The sequence below is a fragment of the Piliocolobus tephrosceles genome, unplaced genomic scaffold (genome assembly GCF_002776525.5).
Source record: "Piliocolobus tephrosceles isolate RC106 unplaced genomic scaffold, ASM277652v3 unscaffolded_1062, whole genome shotgun sequence".
Taxonomy (NCBI): domain Eukaryota; kingdom Metazoa; phylum Chordata; class Mammalia; order Primates; family Cercopithecidae; genus Piliocolobus; species Piliocolobus tephrosceles.
This window is the reverse complement of record NW_022291666.1, coordinates 5,086-19,095: the sequence shown is the minus strand read 5'-3', so window position 1 is coordinate 19,095 and position 14,010 is coordinate 5,086. Positions and strand designations below refer to the sequence as shown.

The following is a 14,010-nucleotide window of genomic DNA, read 5'->3' as shown; positions in this document are numbered from 1 at the left end:
TGACACCTCTCTGGAAGGCAGGGTGACCTAAGCTTGGGAGGAGGGACAGGTCTATGGGATGAGATGGAGCTGAGGGGATGGAGTGGGTAGGAGGGGGCGTGGGTGTAGAAGGGGTGGGGGAAGAGGGGCCAGGAGTGGAGTTAGAAGAGGGGAAAGAAGAGGATAGGAGGGACAGGGACAGGGAGAGGCCAGGGGTGGGTAGGAAGGGAAGACAGAGGAGTGGCGGATCGAGGGAGGGGCGATGAAGAAGGGCAGAGCTTGGGGGCGAAGTGGGAGCAAGGACAGCAGTGGAGGAGGGAGAGGAGGGGCAGGGGAGGCGGTGTCTGGGGGTTGAAAGGGGAAAGGGATAGAGGAGAAGGAGCTTGAAGAAGGGAAGCATGGAGGGGTCTGAAGTGGGGAGGCTGGAATGGTCTGGGATGGATGGGGAAGAATGGGGAGGATAGGAGGGGCAGGGGAGGCTGGGAGGAAGACAGTAGGCGAGGAGGGAGAGGGGAGGGGAGGGGACGGATAGGGAGGGACAGGGAGGCTGGGGGGACAGGCGAGGAGCGGAGGGAGAGGGGAGGCCGGGAGGGGCTGGGAGGGGAGGAAAGGGGATGGATGGGGAGGGAAGGGGATCCATAGGGAGGGCCAGGGAGGCCGGGATGGCAGGGGAGGCAGGGAGGGGAGGAGATTGATAGGGAGGGACCGGGAGGCGGGAAGCGGGAGGGACTAGGCCTTCCGGAAAAGGAAACGCAGGGCGCGAGGGGCGGGGAAGGGCAGAAGGGATAAAAGCGCAGCCGCTGGCCCCGCGGCGCTCACGGCCTCGGGATCCCACTGGGTGCTCAGTAGCTCCAGCCTCTCGCCTGCGCCCCACTCCCCGTGTCCCGCGTCCTAGCTGACAATGGCAGGGCCTCTGCGCGCCCCGCTGCTCCTGCTGGCCATCCTGGCCGTGGCTCTGGCAGTGAGCCCCGCGGCCGGAGCGACTCCCGGGAAGCCGCCGCGCCTAGTGGGCGGCCCCATGGACGCCAGCGTGGAGGAGGAGGGTGTGCGGCGTGCCCTGGACTTTGCCGTCAGCGAGTACAACAAAGCCAGCAACGACATGTACCACAGCCGCGCGCTGCAGGTGGTGCGCGCCCGCAAGCAGGTGCGTGCCGCCCCCCGCAGGATCCCGAGCCCTGGCCCCAGCCCGCCCCGCGCCGCTCCCGGACCCCGCGCTGCTCCTTCTCCCCGGCACCTGGGCTTCTCACCCAGACCCTGTTCCCGGTCTTCGCTGTCACCCTGGAGCCCTTGGCGGGCGTGTCCGGGGAATGCCCCGAGTCTGGTCTGGCTTGGAACCGCAAGGACACGCCAGGTCCGCGCCTGGCGCCTGAGATCTGCTTCCAGGCGCCAGCTCGAGTGGCGCCGCAGCGCGGGGGTAGGCACAGGACGTCCCACCCAACTCTGTCCAGGCCTCCTGGGACGCGGGGCTCCGGGTGCGCTGCTGAATACGCAGGAGAAGGAAAAAACAGAGCCCCTCGTCTGGCTGCCTCCTTGTTCTTCCGCCAAATAATTTTTAAACACTTTAGTTTAACTTTTTATTCTCACATAATTTCTGACTTACAGAGCAGCTGCAAAAATAGTGCAGGGCATCCCTGTAGATCTTTCACCCAGATCCCTCAGATGTTAGCACGGATGTTAACATTGTGTGTTAACATTGTGCCGTTTGTTCCCCCAGCTCACTTTCCGAATGTGAATATGGGTGTGTGTCTATGTCCTGTATATGCATTTTTTTGCCTGAATCTTTTGAGAGTAAACACTTCAGTGTGTTTTTCCTTAAAACAAGGGCAGTATCTCACATAATCACAATTCCATTTTGAAAATCAGCACTGACACATTCATGGTCTAATGTTCAGACTCATTCAACTTTCCCTGACTGCTGAGGGGCTTCATGCCCTAGGACGCTCCCGGGCCATGAGTACATGAGTTCAGCCCTGTCCTGTCCCCTCTGCCTCTTTTCACCTGCAGCAGCCGCTGGGTCTGTACCATGACAGTGCCATTTCCCAGGATCCAGCAGGTGTGGGTGGAGACTGTGCTGACTCTGGGTGGGCTTGGTGCTGGTCAGGATGAGATCCAGGCCATGAGGCTCGTCCTCCTCCCAGAGTCCTCTCCACAGAGGCCACACCGGGGCCTGGCTCCTTGTCCTGCAGAGCCCTGCTTCCCTTCCCAAGTCACACCCCTGGGCACCGCCCCCTAGGACTGGGGGCCTTCACCCTCAGGCCGGCTGACCACCCCCTACAGCCCAGGGCAGCTGAGTTCCTGCGGGGGTGGAGCATGCCTGACCCTGCTTCTACCAGCTGATGCAGAATTAGACCTCAGCCAGATGAGGACAGCAGTCACCCAGCAGAGCGGAGTAGGGGGTCAGATCAGGAGGGAGCTTCAGTAGGGCTACCAGGTCCAGCTTGACCTGCATCCCATGGCAGAGCAACAAACAGTGACACAGACTTTAGAGCTCCTCCACCTTCTCTTGGAAATTCAGAGGAGTCCAGACCAGCCCCATTTCTCCTCCTGCAGCCGTCAGCTGGGGCCCTCTCCCTGCACGGGAGGAGCACTCCCTGGTGTAGGGTCCCCGCTGGCCTGCACCCCTCTCTCTCTGGGAGTGAAGCACGGGGCATTGTAGATCATTGGACCCTGGAACCTATTTTACAGAGCAGCAGACTGACACCGGAGGGATCACAGGACTTGCATGTGGTTCTACAGGACTTGTGTGTGGCTTCACAGGGCAAGGTCTAGCACCCTGGTCCCAGCATCCCTCATCCCATGCTTCTCCACAGTTCTACCAGTCATGTCTGGGGGTGGCACTGTACAGGGAAAGCATTCCGTTCTCTTCTGAAGTTGCAACCGTAAGACTCGCTTTAGAAATACTGCCTCCAAAATCACACCTGGAATGGAGGCACGTGGGAAGCAGTTTATTGGCCTAAAATATCAATGTATGTGAGCATCTCATCTCCTATTGATAAATGAGGAAAATACCTCTGGGTTAAATGAGAGGAATGAGATGCTCTGTGGACTGAATGCCAGGAACTGGAAGTTTGCCGAAATTTCATCAGCACATGAGAGCCTTCCTAGAATAGATCCAGTGTCCCTGCCCCCTGGGTCATAGGTAGCAGAATTCAGTTAATCCTTGGCATTGGCATAGAGAAAACAAGTTACCAGGGAGGCCTAGGGCATGGTATCCCTGCCAGCTGGCAGGATGAGGTGGCTTGTGTGCCTTGCGAGTGACAGTGTGGGTAGCTCGTGAAGGTAGGCTTGAAGCCCCAGGCTAGCCCAGTGGCCCAGTCACAGTGAAGTGCCTGTGTGTGTAAGAAACTGACAGTGTGCGCCGTCCCTGCCTCCTGCTCTTTCACATGTGTAGATCGTAGCTGGGGTGAACTACTTCTTGGACGTGGAGTTGGGCCGAACCACATGTACCAAGACCCAGCCCAACTTGGACAACTGCCCCTTCCATGACCAGCCACATCTGAAGAGGGTATGTGCCTCATGTGGGTCCAGGGCCAGTCATACACTGCAGAGGGGTGTGTGTGTGTGTGTGTGTGTGTGATGTACATGTTCTGGAGGGTATGTGTGCGTGTGCCTGAGTGTGTGTACATATGCACGTGTGTTTCCATATATAGGTTTGTGTGGGGAGGTCATATGAGTGTGTGCTAGTGGGTATGTGCATGTGTTGGGGAGGTGTGGGGGTCTATGCATGGATGTGTGTGGGTGTGTGAGTGTGCATGCGTGTGCACATATGTATGGGGGGGGGTCTGTGCGCATACATGCAGTATGAGGAAGTGCCTGCACTGTATGTGTGCATGTGGGTACATAGAGGTGTGAGGGAGTATGTGGATTCATGCATACATCTGTGTGGGTGAGGGTTGGGGTGAGTTCATGTGGAGGCCTGTGTGTGTGTAGATGGGGCGGTGTGGAGAGGGCTGAAGAATCTTATTTGCTAAGAGGGCTTTAGCTTGGGAATGGGGGTACTGGGAGCCCCACCCTGTGTGCTTTGGAGTGTTGCCTGCTGGACTGTAGGAAGCAGCTGCAGGGTTGGGTGCTGCGCAGGGAGAAGGGGCTCTGTCTAACCCCAGCCTCAGGCACCTGCCCGCAGCCACAGCCACGCTGAGTAGATTAGAGGGTACTAGAGGCCTGTTAGCAGCCAAACCCTCAGACCTGCTCCAGCTCACCCAACACCAACTTCTCCAAGGACCCAGGATTTCTTGTGGCATCTTTGCTCAGGGGAGAGTCACACGCTCTTTGTTATCTCCTCACCACCCCAAGCACTATGAGTTGCAATTTCCAGTTCCCTGGTTTCTTCCCTCTGGCCCCTCTTAGTGCTGACCTGGGTGCTGGAGGTGGTAGGAGCTGGGGGCAGTGAGCTGCCTCCCCCTGCTCTGCCCCCTTAGGGTCCCCGAGGCCTTGCACAGGCTGCTCCTCATAGGGCTGTGCTGGGGCAGGAATCCTGCAGGCTGAGGTGGGGGCCCAATGCCACGTGGTGGAGCTGGAGCCCTGGGAGAGGGATGGAGCAGTCACTGCCCAGTCCAGCAGTGCTCTGGGATCAGCAGGGGTGGGTGGAGGGGTAGGTAAGGGCCAGTGTTTCACCTCCATCCTTCACTCCCACTCTGATGTCCTGTGCCTATGCATCTTCCGCTTTGAACTGTAACCCACACTGATTGTCCCCTCTGTTTTCTTTCACAGAAAGCATTCTGCTCTTTCCAGATCTACACTGTGCCTTGGCAGGGCACAATGACCTTGTCAAAATCCACCTGTCAGGATGCCTAGGAGTCTGTACCAGGCTGGCCTGTGCCTATCACCTCTTACGCACACCTCCCACCCCCTGTATTCCCACCCCTGGACTGGTGGCCCCCGGCCTGGGGAAGGTCTCCCCATGTGCCTGCGCCAGGAGACAGAAAAGGCAGCAGGCGGCCTTTGTTACTCAACAGGGGACTCTGCCCTCCCTCCTTCCTTCTTGCTTCTCACAGCCCCGGTGTGTGGTACATACGCCCCCACCTCCTGCAATAAAACAGTAGCATCGGCTCCCTCTGAGTTCTTGGCTCTCTGGGGATGTGCACACAGGCAGGGTTTCCACAGTTCCTTTATGAAGCCTCCTCGTCCTGCTGGTGTAGAGATCAGAGGAGTATCTGGGAGCTGACGCAGCCACAGCAAGGCTGTCAGGGGAGCTGCTGCTATAGGAGACGTGAATCTCAGAGCAAGGAGAGAGCAGCCGGGGGCTAGGAACCCAGGCATTCAGCCACAGCAGCCCCTGGTGAGGGGTTCAGGGAGAGCAGGGTGCCCAGGCTGCTGCCCCCAGAAGCTGGGCTGGTGCTTTGGTCTGAGCTCCTGGTCAGACCAGGAGGAGGGGGCTGGCTGTGTCCACAGGCAGGGGCCAGGCCTCGGTGGAGCTCGCCTGGCCGTAGGTTCCGTCTGTGCTTGCAGAGTTGAGCAGACTCCAGGGACTGAGCTGCTCTCATCAAATCCCCTAGACACTAAATAGGTAGTGATCGATGTGTGTTTCTTTCCAAGAGACTTAGGCCCCTACATGGAAACAAAGTCCAAAAAGCCTGTGTGTGTAACTGAGCGGGAGAAATGTCCACCAGACCAGAGACTGGCAAGATCACACAGAGAAAGCAGCACCTGCTGTCATCCATCCTGGGGGGCTGTGTCCTCAGAGAGTTTTACAGGCTCATGGCCACCAGCCCTTTCTCTGGACTTGGATTTAAAACAAGTTTTGTCCAGCTTCATGGTAGGGATGAAGTTAAAGCACAAATGAGACTGACAATGCAGTGGACTCTTCTTTTTCCAAAGATTAAGGGAGAACATTCCCTTCGTGTCAGCATCATCCTATAGAATAGTGGATCTTTGTCACAAGCAGGAGGCTACAGTCCTAGGACACAGCCCACCCTGCATGGTCTTTCCCTTTGCCATTTCAGGACGGGGTTGCAGCCCTCACAGCCAGTGCTGCTTGGGCAGGGCTCCCAGGTACCTTCCAAACTCCAAGCTGCACTGACACCTTCTTTTGGCCGCTGCCATGAACACTAAGGTGAAATGACGAAAATCCGCCCCAGTAGCCCCGAGGACATGCTGTCCCTGCAAAGCCAGAGCAGGGGACACAGCAGGGAGAGTCGGGGGCATCTGCTTCCATTTCCTCTCCACCCTGACTTGCTTTAACAGGGTATTTGGGGTGAGGAAAGTGTAACAACACCTAGGAGGCCATAAGCTGAGGAGACTTGAGTCTGGCCTCACCCTGCTGGGGGTGGGCGGACTTAGTGACTCAGTTTTCTGTTGGGGATTGGGAGATAGAAGTGGTGGTTGGGGTCAGGGGTAAAGGGTCCCTGCAGGGAGGTGCTCCTGAATTTCTACCTAGGTAAAGGATCTCCTGTGACACAGGCAACGACCATCCAGGCACACAGTGGAAATGAACAGCTGACTGTGTAGCCCAGTCCCTTTTCTGACACACTTCTTCCCTGGGGAAGTTGAGGTGGGGTGGGGGCTGTACACAGGACTCCCCAATCTCCCTGTATGTCTCCTCCCTTCCCTGCCCTCCAGCCATTGGCCCCATGGCCCACAGCCGACAGGGAAGCAGGTTGGTGCCACCCCTGCCTCTCCTCCGCAGCCATCAGGCCTGTAAATGCCTCCCGTGGACCCCATGAGGCCAGTGAGCCAGAAGCCCCTCTGACCCAGAGGTTACTGTGACCAGCACATCCTGGAGAGGAGGCTTCGCCCTTGCACCTTTCATCTGCAAGAGTTACTTTTACATGTATTTTAAAAGTTGGCTTAAGTATATACTTCATCTACAGTTATCCATATAAATAGATTCATTACAGGGCCTGGCTCTGAATAAACAATAAGTTGGAGAGGCTTTTTCATTGATCTGGTTCTACACCGGTAGCTTTATAACATAGTGCTTTGATACCTCTTGTATTGTGATGCTGGTGAGTATCGGGGCGGGATCAGGAAGGGCCCAGCAGCTTCCGAGCTCCCTAGCATTCTTGCCCTGAAGGAAGCCAGCCTCTGCAGAAGGATCCCTCTCCCCAGGACGGTCAGGCTGGCAGGGTGTTCCTCAAAGGCAAGCCTGCACACGCCTGCCCTCAAAGTCCAAGGGAGCTGAGAGGCCAAAGAAAGGCTGACAAGTCTAGTTTCTTAGAAAGAAAGTTGTAACAGGGACTTGCTAGCAGAAGCCATGTCCTGCGTGGCTGCAAGACGGTGGATCCCCATCCCGTTACCCCAGACCCTGGGCTTCTGTGCCATAGGGGAAAGAGTATAGGAGCTTCAGAAGGAATTTACCTAAGGGCTGGATTTACAGCAAACAGCAGATGAAATAGAAATCTTAGAAGCATTGATGGAACTGAGGCTCAGCATTGGCATCCAAGATGGAGTGGCCTTAGCCTCCACAGGAGACCTCCCAGAGCCGCTCCAGTTGACAGCCCACAGCAGGTTTCCATAACCATAGGTCAGTTTCAGGATCTTGGTCCTAAATCTGCCTTGTGCTTTTCCATTTTTTTTAATTACTCCATTTTAAATACAATATTTTTATGTCTTTTAGGTAAGAACCATTCTCCATTCTGTTTATTCTTTATTCCCCCAAAATTTTGTTTTCTAAATGTATTTGTTCCTCCAAATGAAACTGTTTTCTCATGTTCAATAAGTAGAAATATGTTTTTTTAGGAAAACAAATTGACAACGTTGAACATTTGAGTCTTTCATTTTAGAATACCATGCATCTTGCAATACATTCCTGCTTTTCTGATGGTCTTCAGAGAGTAAATTTTATGCATCTTTTATATTTTCTGTGAAATTTAATCCTGTATATTTTATATTTTGGTCAGGAATATTTCCAAGTATTGTACCTCTAGTCTTTGCTGATAGACTAGTTAACAGTTCAATAGAAAACTATTGATTTTGCCTGTTTTTTTTTTTTTTCCTCTGCCTTGGTGGTTTTTTAAGGACTTAGAGGCTTGGGATGTTGCCAGCCTTGATGCTGTGAGAGAGAGGGGAGCTGGCTTATGACTGCTGGCGGGAGTGACCTCGGACTAGGCCACAAGCCTCCCTGAAAGATGGAGAGAGAGCAAATCGCCAGGCCCGTCCCGTAACTCCAGGGTGAAGCTGCAGAGATGAGGCCTATCCACTCCAGCAGCCCCAAGGCCAGCACCCTGCAAAGCCAGAGCAGGGGACACAGCAGGAAGAGTAAGGAGCATCCTCCTCCTCCTTATACTCTGCTGTGCTGTCTGAGTTCATTACTCGAACACACAAAACTGAGAAGCCATGAACAAAATGGTGACTAAAATAGGGAACAGTCATTCCTTTAATTACCCATACCCCCTCTCACCCTTGGCCCTGAGATGCCAAGTGGGTCACTTCCGAATCCTGTCACCTGAGGCTTATGGGGTCAGGTCAGATGTGCTCAGGCCACTGTGACATCAGCTGGGGCTCTGGCTCCCTCGAGACCAGGTCAGGCTCAGCTGAACTCTAGTCTCACACTTGGCTATACACGGCGTCACTGGGGAGCCTGGCTGCACGTGGCAATCCCATGGTCCCATTCGGAAAAGTTGATTATGTTCTGGGATGGGATGTGGACATTGGATGTTTAAATACTTCTCCCATTGCTTCCCCAAGGAACCACTGAACTAGAACTCAATTAGAGTCCCAGTCAAAGCCCAGTTGCTCCTAAAACATCTGCAAATTGCAGCAGGTAAAGATATTTTTATGGTCACATCTGCCTGTGCACACACTTTTCTTGCCAGGTATCTCTGCAAGTGTGTAGCCCAGCCCCCATGATTTCCAGTGAATGAAACACAGCAAAGCAAAAGCAAATGGCAATTCCTTTCATCAAGGTTTTGTTTGGGGCAATGAAATGTGTTGGTGATTTCAGAAAATCACCTCCTGCCCTGTGGAAAAGTAACCCCCACACTTCAAACCCAGCACTAGGTATTTGTGTCCTTGAAATGCCCTTGGCTTCCCTCCCAAAGGTAGTTACCACTTGACCTTCACATTCCACCCCACACCAGTCACTGGCCTTTCCACTGCCTGCCCTTCACCGTGGCATTCCCCATCTGTCCACACCTTCTTCCCCACCGGGTCCCTCAGCAAGTCCAAAAGCTTCCTTGTGAGGTAGACCAATTCAGCTCTTTGTAGACTTCCCCACACCCATCAAGGTGCTTAAAAACCAAAGGCCTTCCTAGTGAACAGGACCATCTTCTTTGTGAGGGACTTTAGATCACGAATAGCAACAGTTATTTATTTATCTATTTTACCCAAATCCAGGACCCTGATGAACAGACTGAGCAAAATGCTGCCTTTCCTGAATGGCTACTAGGCAGGAAATGATGCTGGGAAGTGTTTACCCCGCAGGCTCTGTGCCTTCTCTGACTGGGCAGCTCATGCTGTATGCATGAAGGCATCATTACCAAACACACCTCCGAGGCCAGCGGCCAGCCCAGCGTCTGACTCACAAGCTGTGACTGTCCCACCTTCTTACAACAACGATAGCAGTTTCCCCGTGAGGATCCACCCCTCCTCCCCTCTCACTCCGCCTGTTTCCAGGGAAGCTGACTCTACTGTTTGGACCACAGCTTGGAGCACTTGACCCCGGCTAAACTGGTCAGGGCAGCGGGTCTCCCTCCCCTGAAGCCTCAGTGATTGGCGTGAGGACAACAGTGACCTATGTGTGGCCGCCTGGGACCCAGGAGGCTTAACAGAGGGATTTTGTTTGACTATGTGATAAGTGGGTTCTTCCTTCCCTGCTGAGTGTGAAGATAAAAAAGACATGAGGTCTGGGGCCCACTTGGAGCCTGTTTGAGAATGAAGCCAAGTTATGGGAGCAGCAAAACTAAATCAAGAGACAGCAGGGAAGCCAGGCCTAGCGGTGCACTCCCAGTTGTTCTGTAGGCAGAGGCGGGAGGACTGCTTGAGCTCAGCAGTTTGAGGTTGCAATGAGCCGTGATTTCACTACTGAACTCCAGCCTGGGCAAAAGAGTGAGACCCTGTGTCTCAGCAAAAGAGAGAGAGAAACAGACAGACAGACAGCAAGGAGCAGGTGGGTTATAATGTTGGAGTCCCTGCACCAAGCAGAGCCTGATGCCCGCCCTTGCTCTGAGCTTCCTAGTTGTATGAACTGACTACCAGGCCAGTTGGGTTGGGTTTCCAGCCCTGTGCTCTTATCTGTCCTCACTGATAGACAAAAATAACTCATTAGTCGGTTCTCAGACCCACAGTCCCATGACATTTCTTGACCGTTTCAGAAGTAATACCTCAAGGGCCAGCCTGTAGAAAGTGGAGGACCTGCCCCCTGGACCTTAGAAGTCGCAGCCACTCTTAAAAATGCAAGGACAACAGATGTCACCATGACTGAAAAATAGAGGCTGACCCTGCCTCTGAAGTTGCTGCGATTGACTCGTGTTCAAGGAGATATTAGCTGTCACTTCCTTTCTTGTGATATAGTCGGCCTCATCATTAAGCTGCAATCAGCCAGAAGCGTAGCTGTGCCCCTGGGATTGAAATCAGCAGTCAGTCTGGACATGCTTTTTCCATCTTCATGAAGTACCGCCCCAGTACCAACCAAATTTATCATAGATGGAATTGATTTGAACTCAGGAAATCCTCAAATAGGCCAGAACAATTCACTAATTAAATTCATCCCCAAAACAAAAACAAAAACAAACAAACAAACAAAAACACGAAAAAACAACCCACATGATAGGAAAAAAATTTGCAAATTATATACCTGATATAGAACTTGTATTCAGAACATATAATGAACTCTTACAACTCGAGAAGACAGGTAACCCAATTAAAAATTCTTCTAAAAAAGAAAACCGAATTTAAAAATGAAGACAACCTAACTTTTATATAACTCAAAATTGTTAAAGAAACAACCCAATTGAAAAATCCTAAAGGAGTTGAATAAACATTTTTCCAAAGAAGATATGTAAATGGCCAATAAACACATAAAAAGATGCATAACACCATTAGCTATTAGGGAAAGGCAAATCAAAACCACAATAAAAAGCAACTTCACACCCACTACATGGTTGCAATCAAAGAGGCAGAAAATAACAAACTGGAACCTTTGTACATAGCTGGTGGGAATGTAAAATGGTGCAGCTGCTTTGGAAAACAGTTTCACGCGTTTTCAAAAGGTTAGACCTACGTATGACCTAGCAACTCTACTCATATTTATATGTCAGCTACAAATAAAAACATTAAGTTCACCAAAAATGTGCACATGAAAGTTCATAGCATCATTATTAATAAAATCAGAAAAAAGTATAAAAAATAACTCAAATGTCCATCAACTGACAAATGGATAATCAAGATGTAGTGTTAGTATAGCCAGACAATGGAAAACAAATGGGCATAAAAAAGAATGACATGATGACCCGTGCTACCATGTGGAGCAATCTTGAAAATGTGCTAAGTGAAAGAAGTCAGCAAGCCATGCTGAAACACGTCAGCATTCATACAATATGATTCAATTTATATAAAATACCCAGAGCAGAAAAATATATAGAGACAGACTGTAGAGTAGTGGTTGTCTAGGGCTGGAGGCAATAGAAGGCAGAGTGACTGCTAATAGGAGGTTTCTTTGGAGGGATCATGAAAATGTTCTAAAATCAGACTGTAAGTCTATTTGCACAATTTTGTGAATGTACTCGGAACCACTGAATTGTATACTTTAAGTGGGTGAGGTATGTGAAAAGTAAATGTCAGTAAAGCTGTTTTAAAAAATTTCATCCCAAAGCTACATTTTACCCAAGGCAAATGTTTACTACTACTTCTCTTTCAGTCCCAAATAAATTTTAAGCCATGCATTCCAGCCAAGCCTCAACAAAATTAAACACCACCACAACTTACTCCAGTTACAAGCCAATGTGGAAATGCCCCAAACTTGACCATAAATTTACCACCCAACCCCCATCATCTCATTCCCAGGAAAAACTAAACACAAGATCAACTCCCCTTGCAAGCTGAAGTCCAAGACATTGAAGTCTAAAGAAATTACAGCCCACAATAAAATCCTTAAAGTGTACAAACAATTCTTCCCAAATTCTTATTTGGCTCATCTCAGGCTTTTAACCACTGAGATCCCCAGCCTTAGTGCATGCGTGACAGGTGATGGCGCAGTGCCTGTAGCCCATTTCTCACCGTGACTGGGCGTATTTTTTAAAGGTAGAGAATCCCGAAGTGCAGTTCCTGGACCAGCAGCAAGAGCAGAGATCTTGTAATAGATGCAGATTCTTAGGCCACAACCCAGCCTGTTGAATTAGAAACCCCGAGGCGTGGCCCAAGAACGTATGTTCACAAGCTGTGAGACAAAGTAGTAAACATGAGAAACAGTGTGTGCTCATGCCTGCCTGCAGAGAAATTTTGGAAAGGCCTCGATTCTTTCCTTGTGTTCAAGCCCCACTTGTTTCCTCTTCTTATGCAGTCCACTGCATTTTGCCCAAGGGATACCCTAAGGTAGGATATAAATCAGTCACTTCCAGTCTGCTCAAGTCATGTGATGTTGAATAGGTCTTGTTTATTCTCTCACCCTGAGTGGGATAACTGTTTTCCATCAGAATGAGCACTGACCTGAGATGCTGGTGGCTGACTCCCCTTTGGTAGGTCCCACCTCTGCTCATCCTCTCTTATTTTCCTTGAGTTTATCAAGCACATCCTCTTGAAGCTGAATCAAACCTGTATCTTCACCTAAAATGTCCACATCACCTGAGAAACCCCCAGTGGAGCTTTGATGATTTCAGGTTGGTGAAGCTGGTCAGAAGACCTGGCCTGGTTGCTAAGACTGTGGTCCTCACTCCTGGGGGCACAGAATGAGGCAGGATAAGAAAGGTTAGGGGGCCACACTGACTCATCCCCTTGTGTGAAGCCCAGTGGGCTCACTTCTCAGCGGGCTCACACCTTTCACTTTCTCCCTCACATGTCAGCACCTAACTCTTTTGCAGGTCAGCAGTCCTACACGGTACCAGCCAACCGTCAGTCTTACAAGTTCCTGATACCCAATGCAGCTGGGAAAGAGAACAAAAGCCCCTGGTTCATGATGTAGCTCCCCTCATCTTCAGCCAATCAGCACCAAAGCCCAAGAAGATATAGCTACAAATTTCTACTTTGGGTTGGGGGGAGGGCTAAGAACTTCTCTGGGGTCCCACCTGTGCAACTAGGCTCAGGGTTTAGCTTATAGTGTCCTTTCCCTCATCTTAATAGTAAAAAACACATTCCTAGGTGGAGATTTTATGTGCTAATGATGCATGTGATGCATCTTAGAGCCTGTAGATGCTGAGTGCATGCGCCAACCGCAGGTCCACCTTTGTGTACTTGACCTCACCAGTATTTTATGAATGTGTATGAACAGCTCCCATAAAGGGAATCCCCCTTACAGCACTAGCTGCTGTTTCTTCTTCTGAGCAGCCCACTGTGCCTCTCAGTGTAGCTGTTGCTTTGCAGCAAACTTCTTTGCCTGCTCTTACTTTGGACTTGCTCTTAAATTATTTTGTGTGGCGAAGTCAAGAACCTGAACCAACGACAATAAGAATCACCTGGATGCTTTGAATGGATGCTGGTTCACAAGCCCCATCCAGACAACTAAAGTCACACGCCCCAGGTGATTCTAACAGCTGTAGGAGGCAAACCTTCAACTGTTCTTACTGGGAGTCCTCTCAGTGCAGACCTAAGAGACTTCCCCCAGATGACAGTAATTCCCTGGATCCTACCTGCACCCCACCAACCCCCCAAGGTGTCATTCTGGCCTGTCCTGAGACCACTCTCCTCTTCATCAGTGAGATGCCTTTGGCCCCAGTCACTCTTTCTTTCTCTTTTTCTTTCTTTCTTTCTTTCTTTCTTTCTTTCTTTCTTTCTTTCTTTCTTTCTTTCTTTCTTTCTTTCTTTCTTTCCTTCCTTCCTTCCTTCCTTCCTTCTCTTTCTCTTTCTTTCTTTCCTTTCTTTTTTTCTTTTCTTTTCCTTTCTCTTTCTTTCTTTCTTTCTTTCTTTCTTTCTTTCTTTCTTTCTTTCTTTCTTTCTTTCTTT

General features: G+C 51.0%; 1 protein-coding gene across 2 annotated transcripts; it reads left to right on the top strand.

Moving 5' to 3' along the window:
- Positions 1-693: 693 nt before the first annotated feature.
- Positions 694-10,824, top strand: CST3 (cystatin C). Of its 2 annotated transcripts, XM_026449391.1 has the most exons (4): positions 694-1,123; positions 3,371-3,484; positions 4,690-4,775; positions 9,253-10,824. In XM_026449391.1, the coding sequence occupies exons 1-3, from the start codon at positions 881-883 to the stop codon at positions 4,771-4,773; spliced, it is 441 nt and encodes a 146-aa protein (XP_026305176.1). In that variant the 5' UTR covers positions 694-880; the 3' UTR covers positions 4,774-4,775; positions 9,253-10,824. The 2 variants fall into 2 exon arrangements, with proteins under 2 accessions (XP_026305176.1, XP_026305175.1); XM_026449390.1 differs by lacking the exon at positions 9,253-10,824 and having other exon boundaries at positions 4,690-5,028.
- Positions 10,825-14,010: the final 3,186 nt, after the last annotated feature.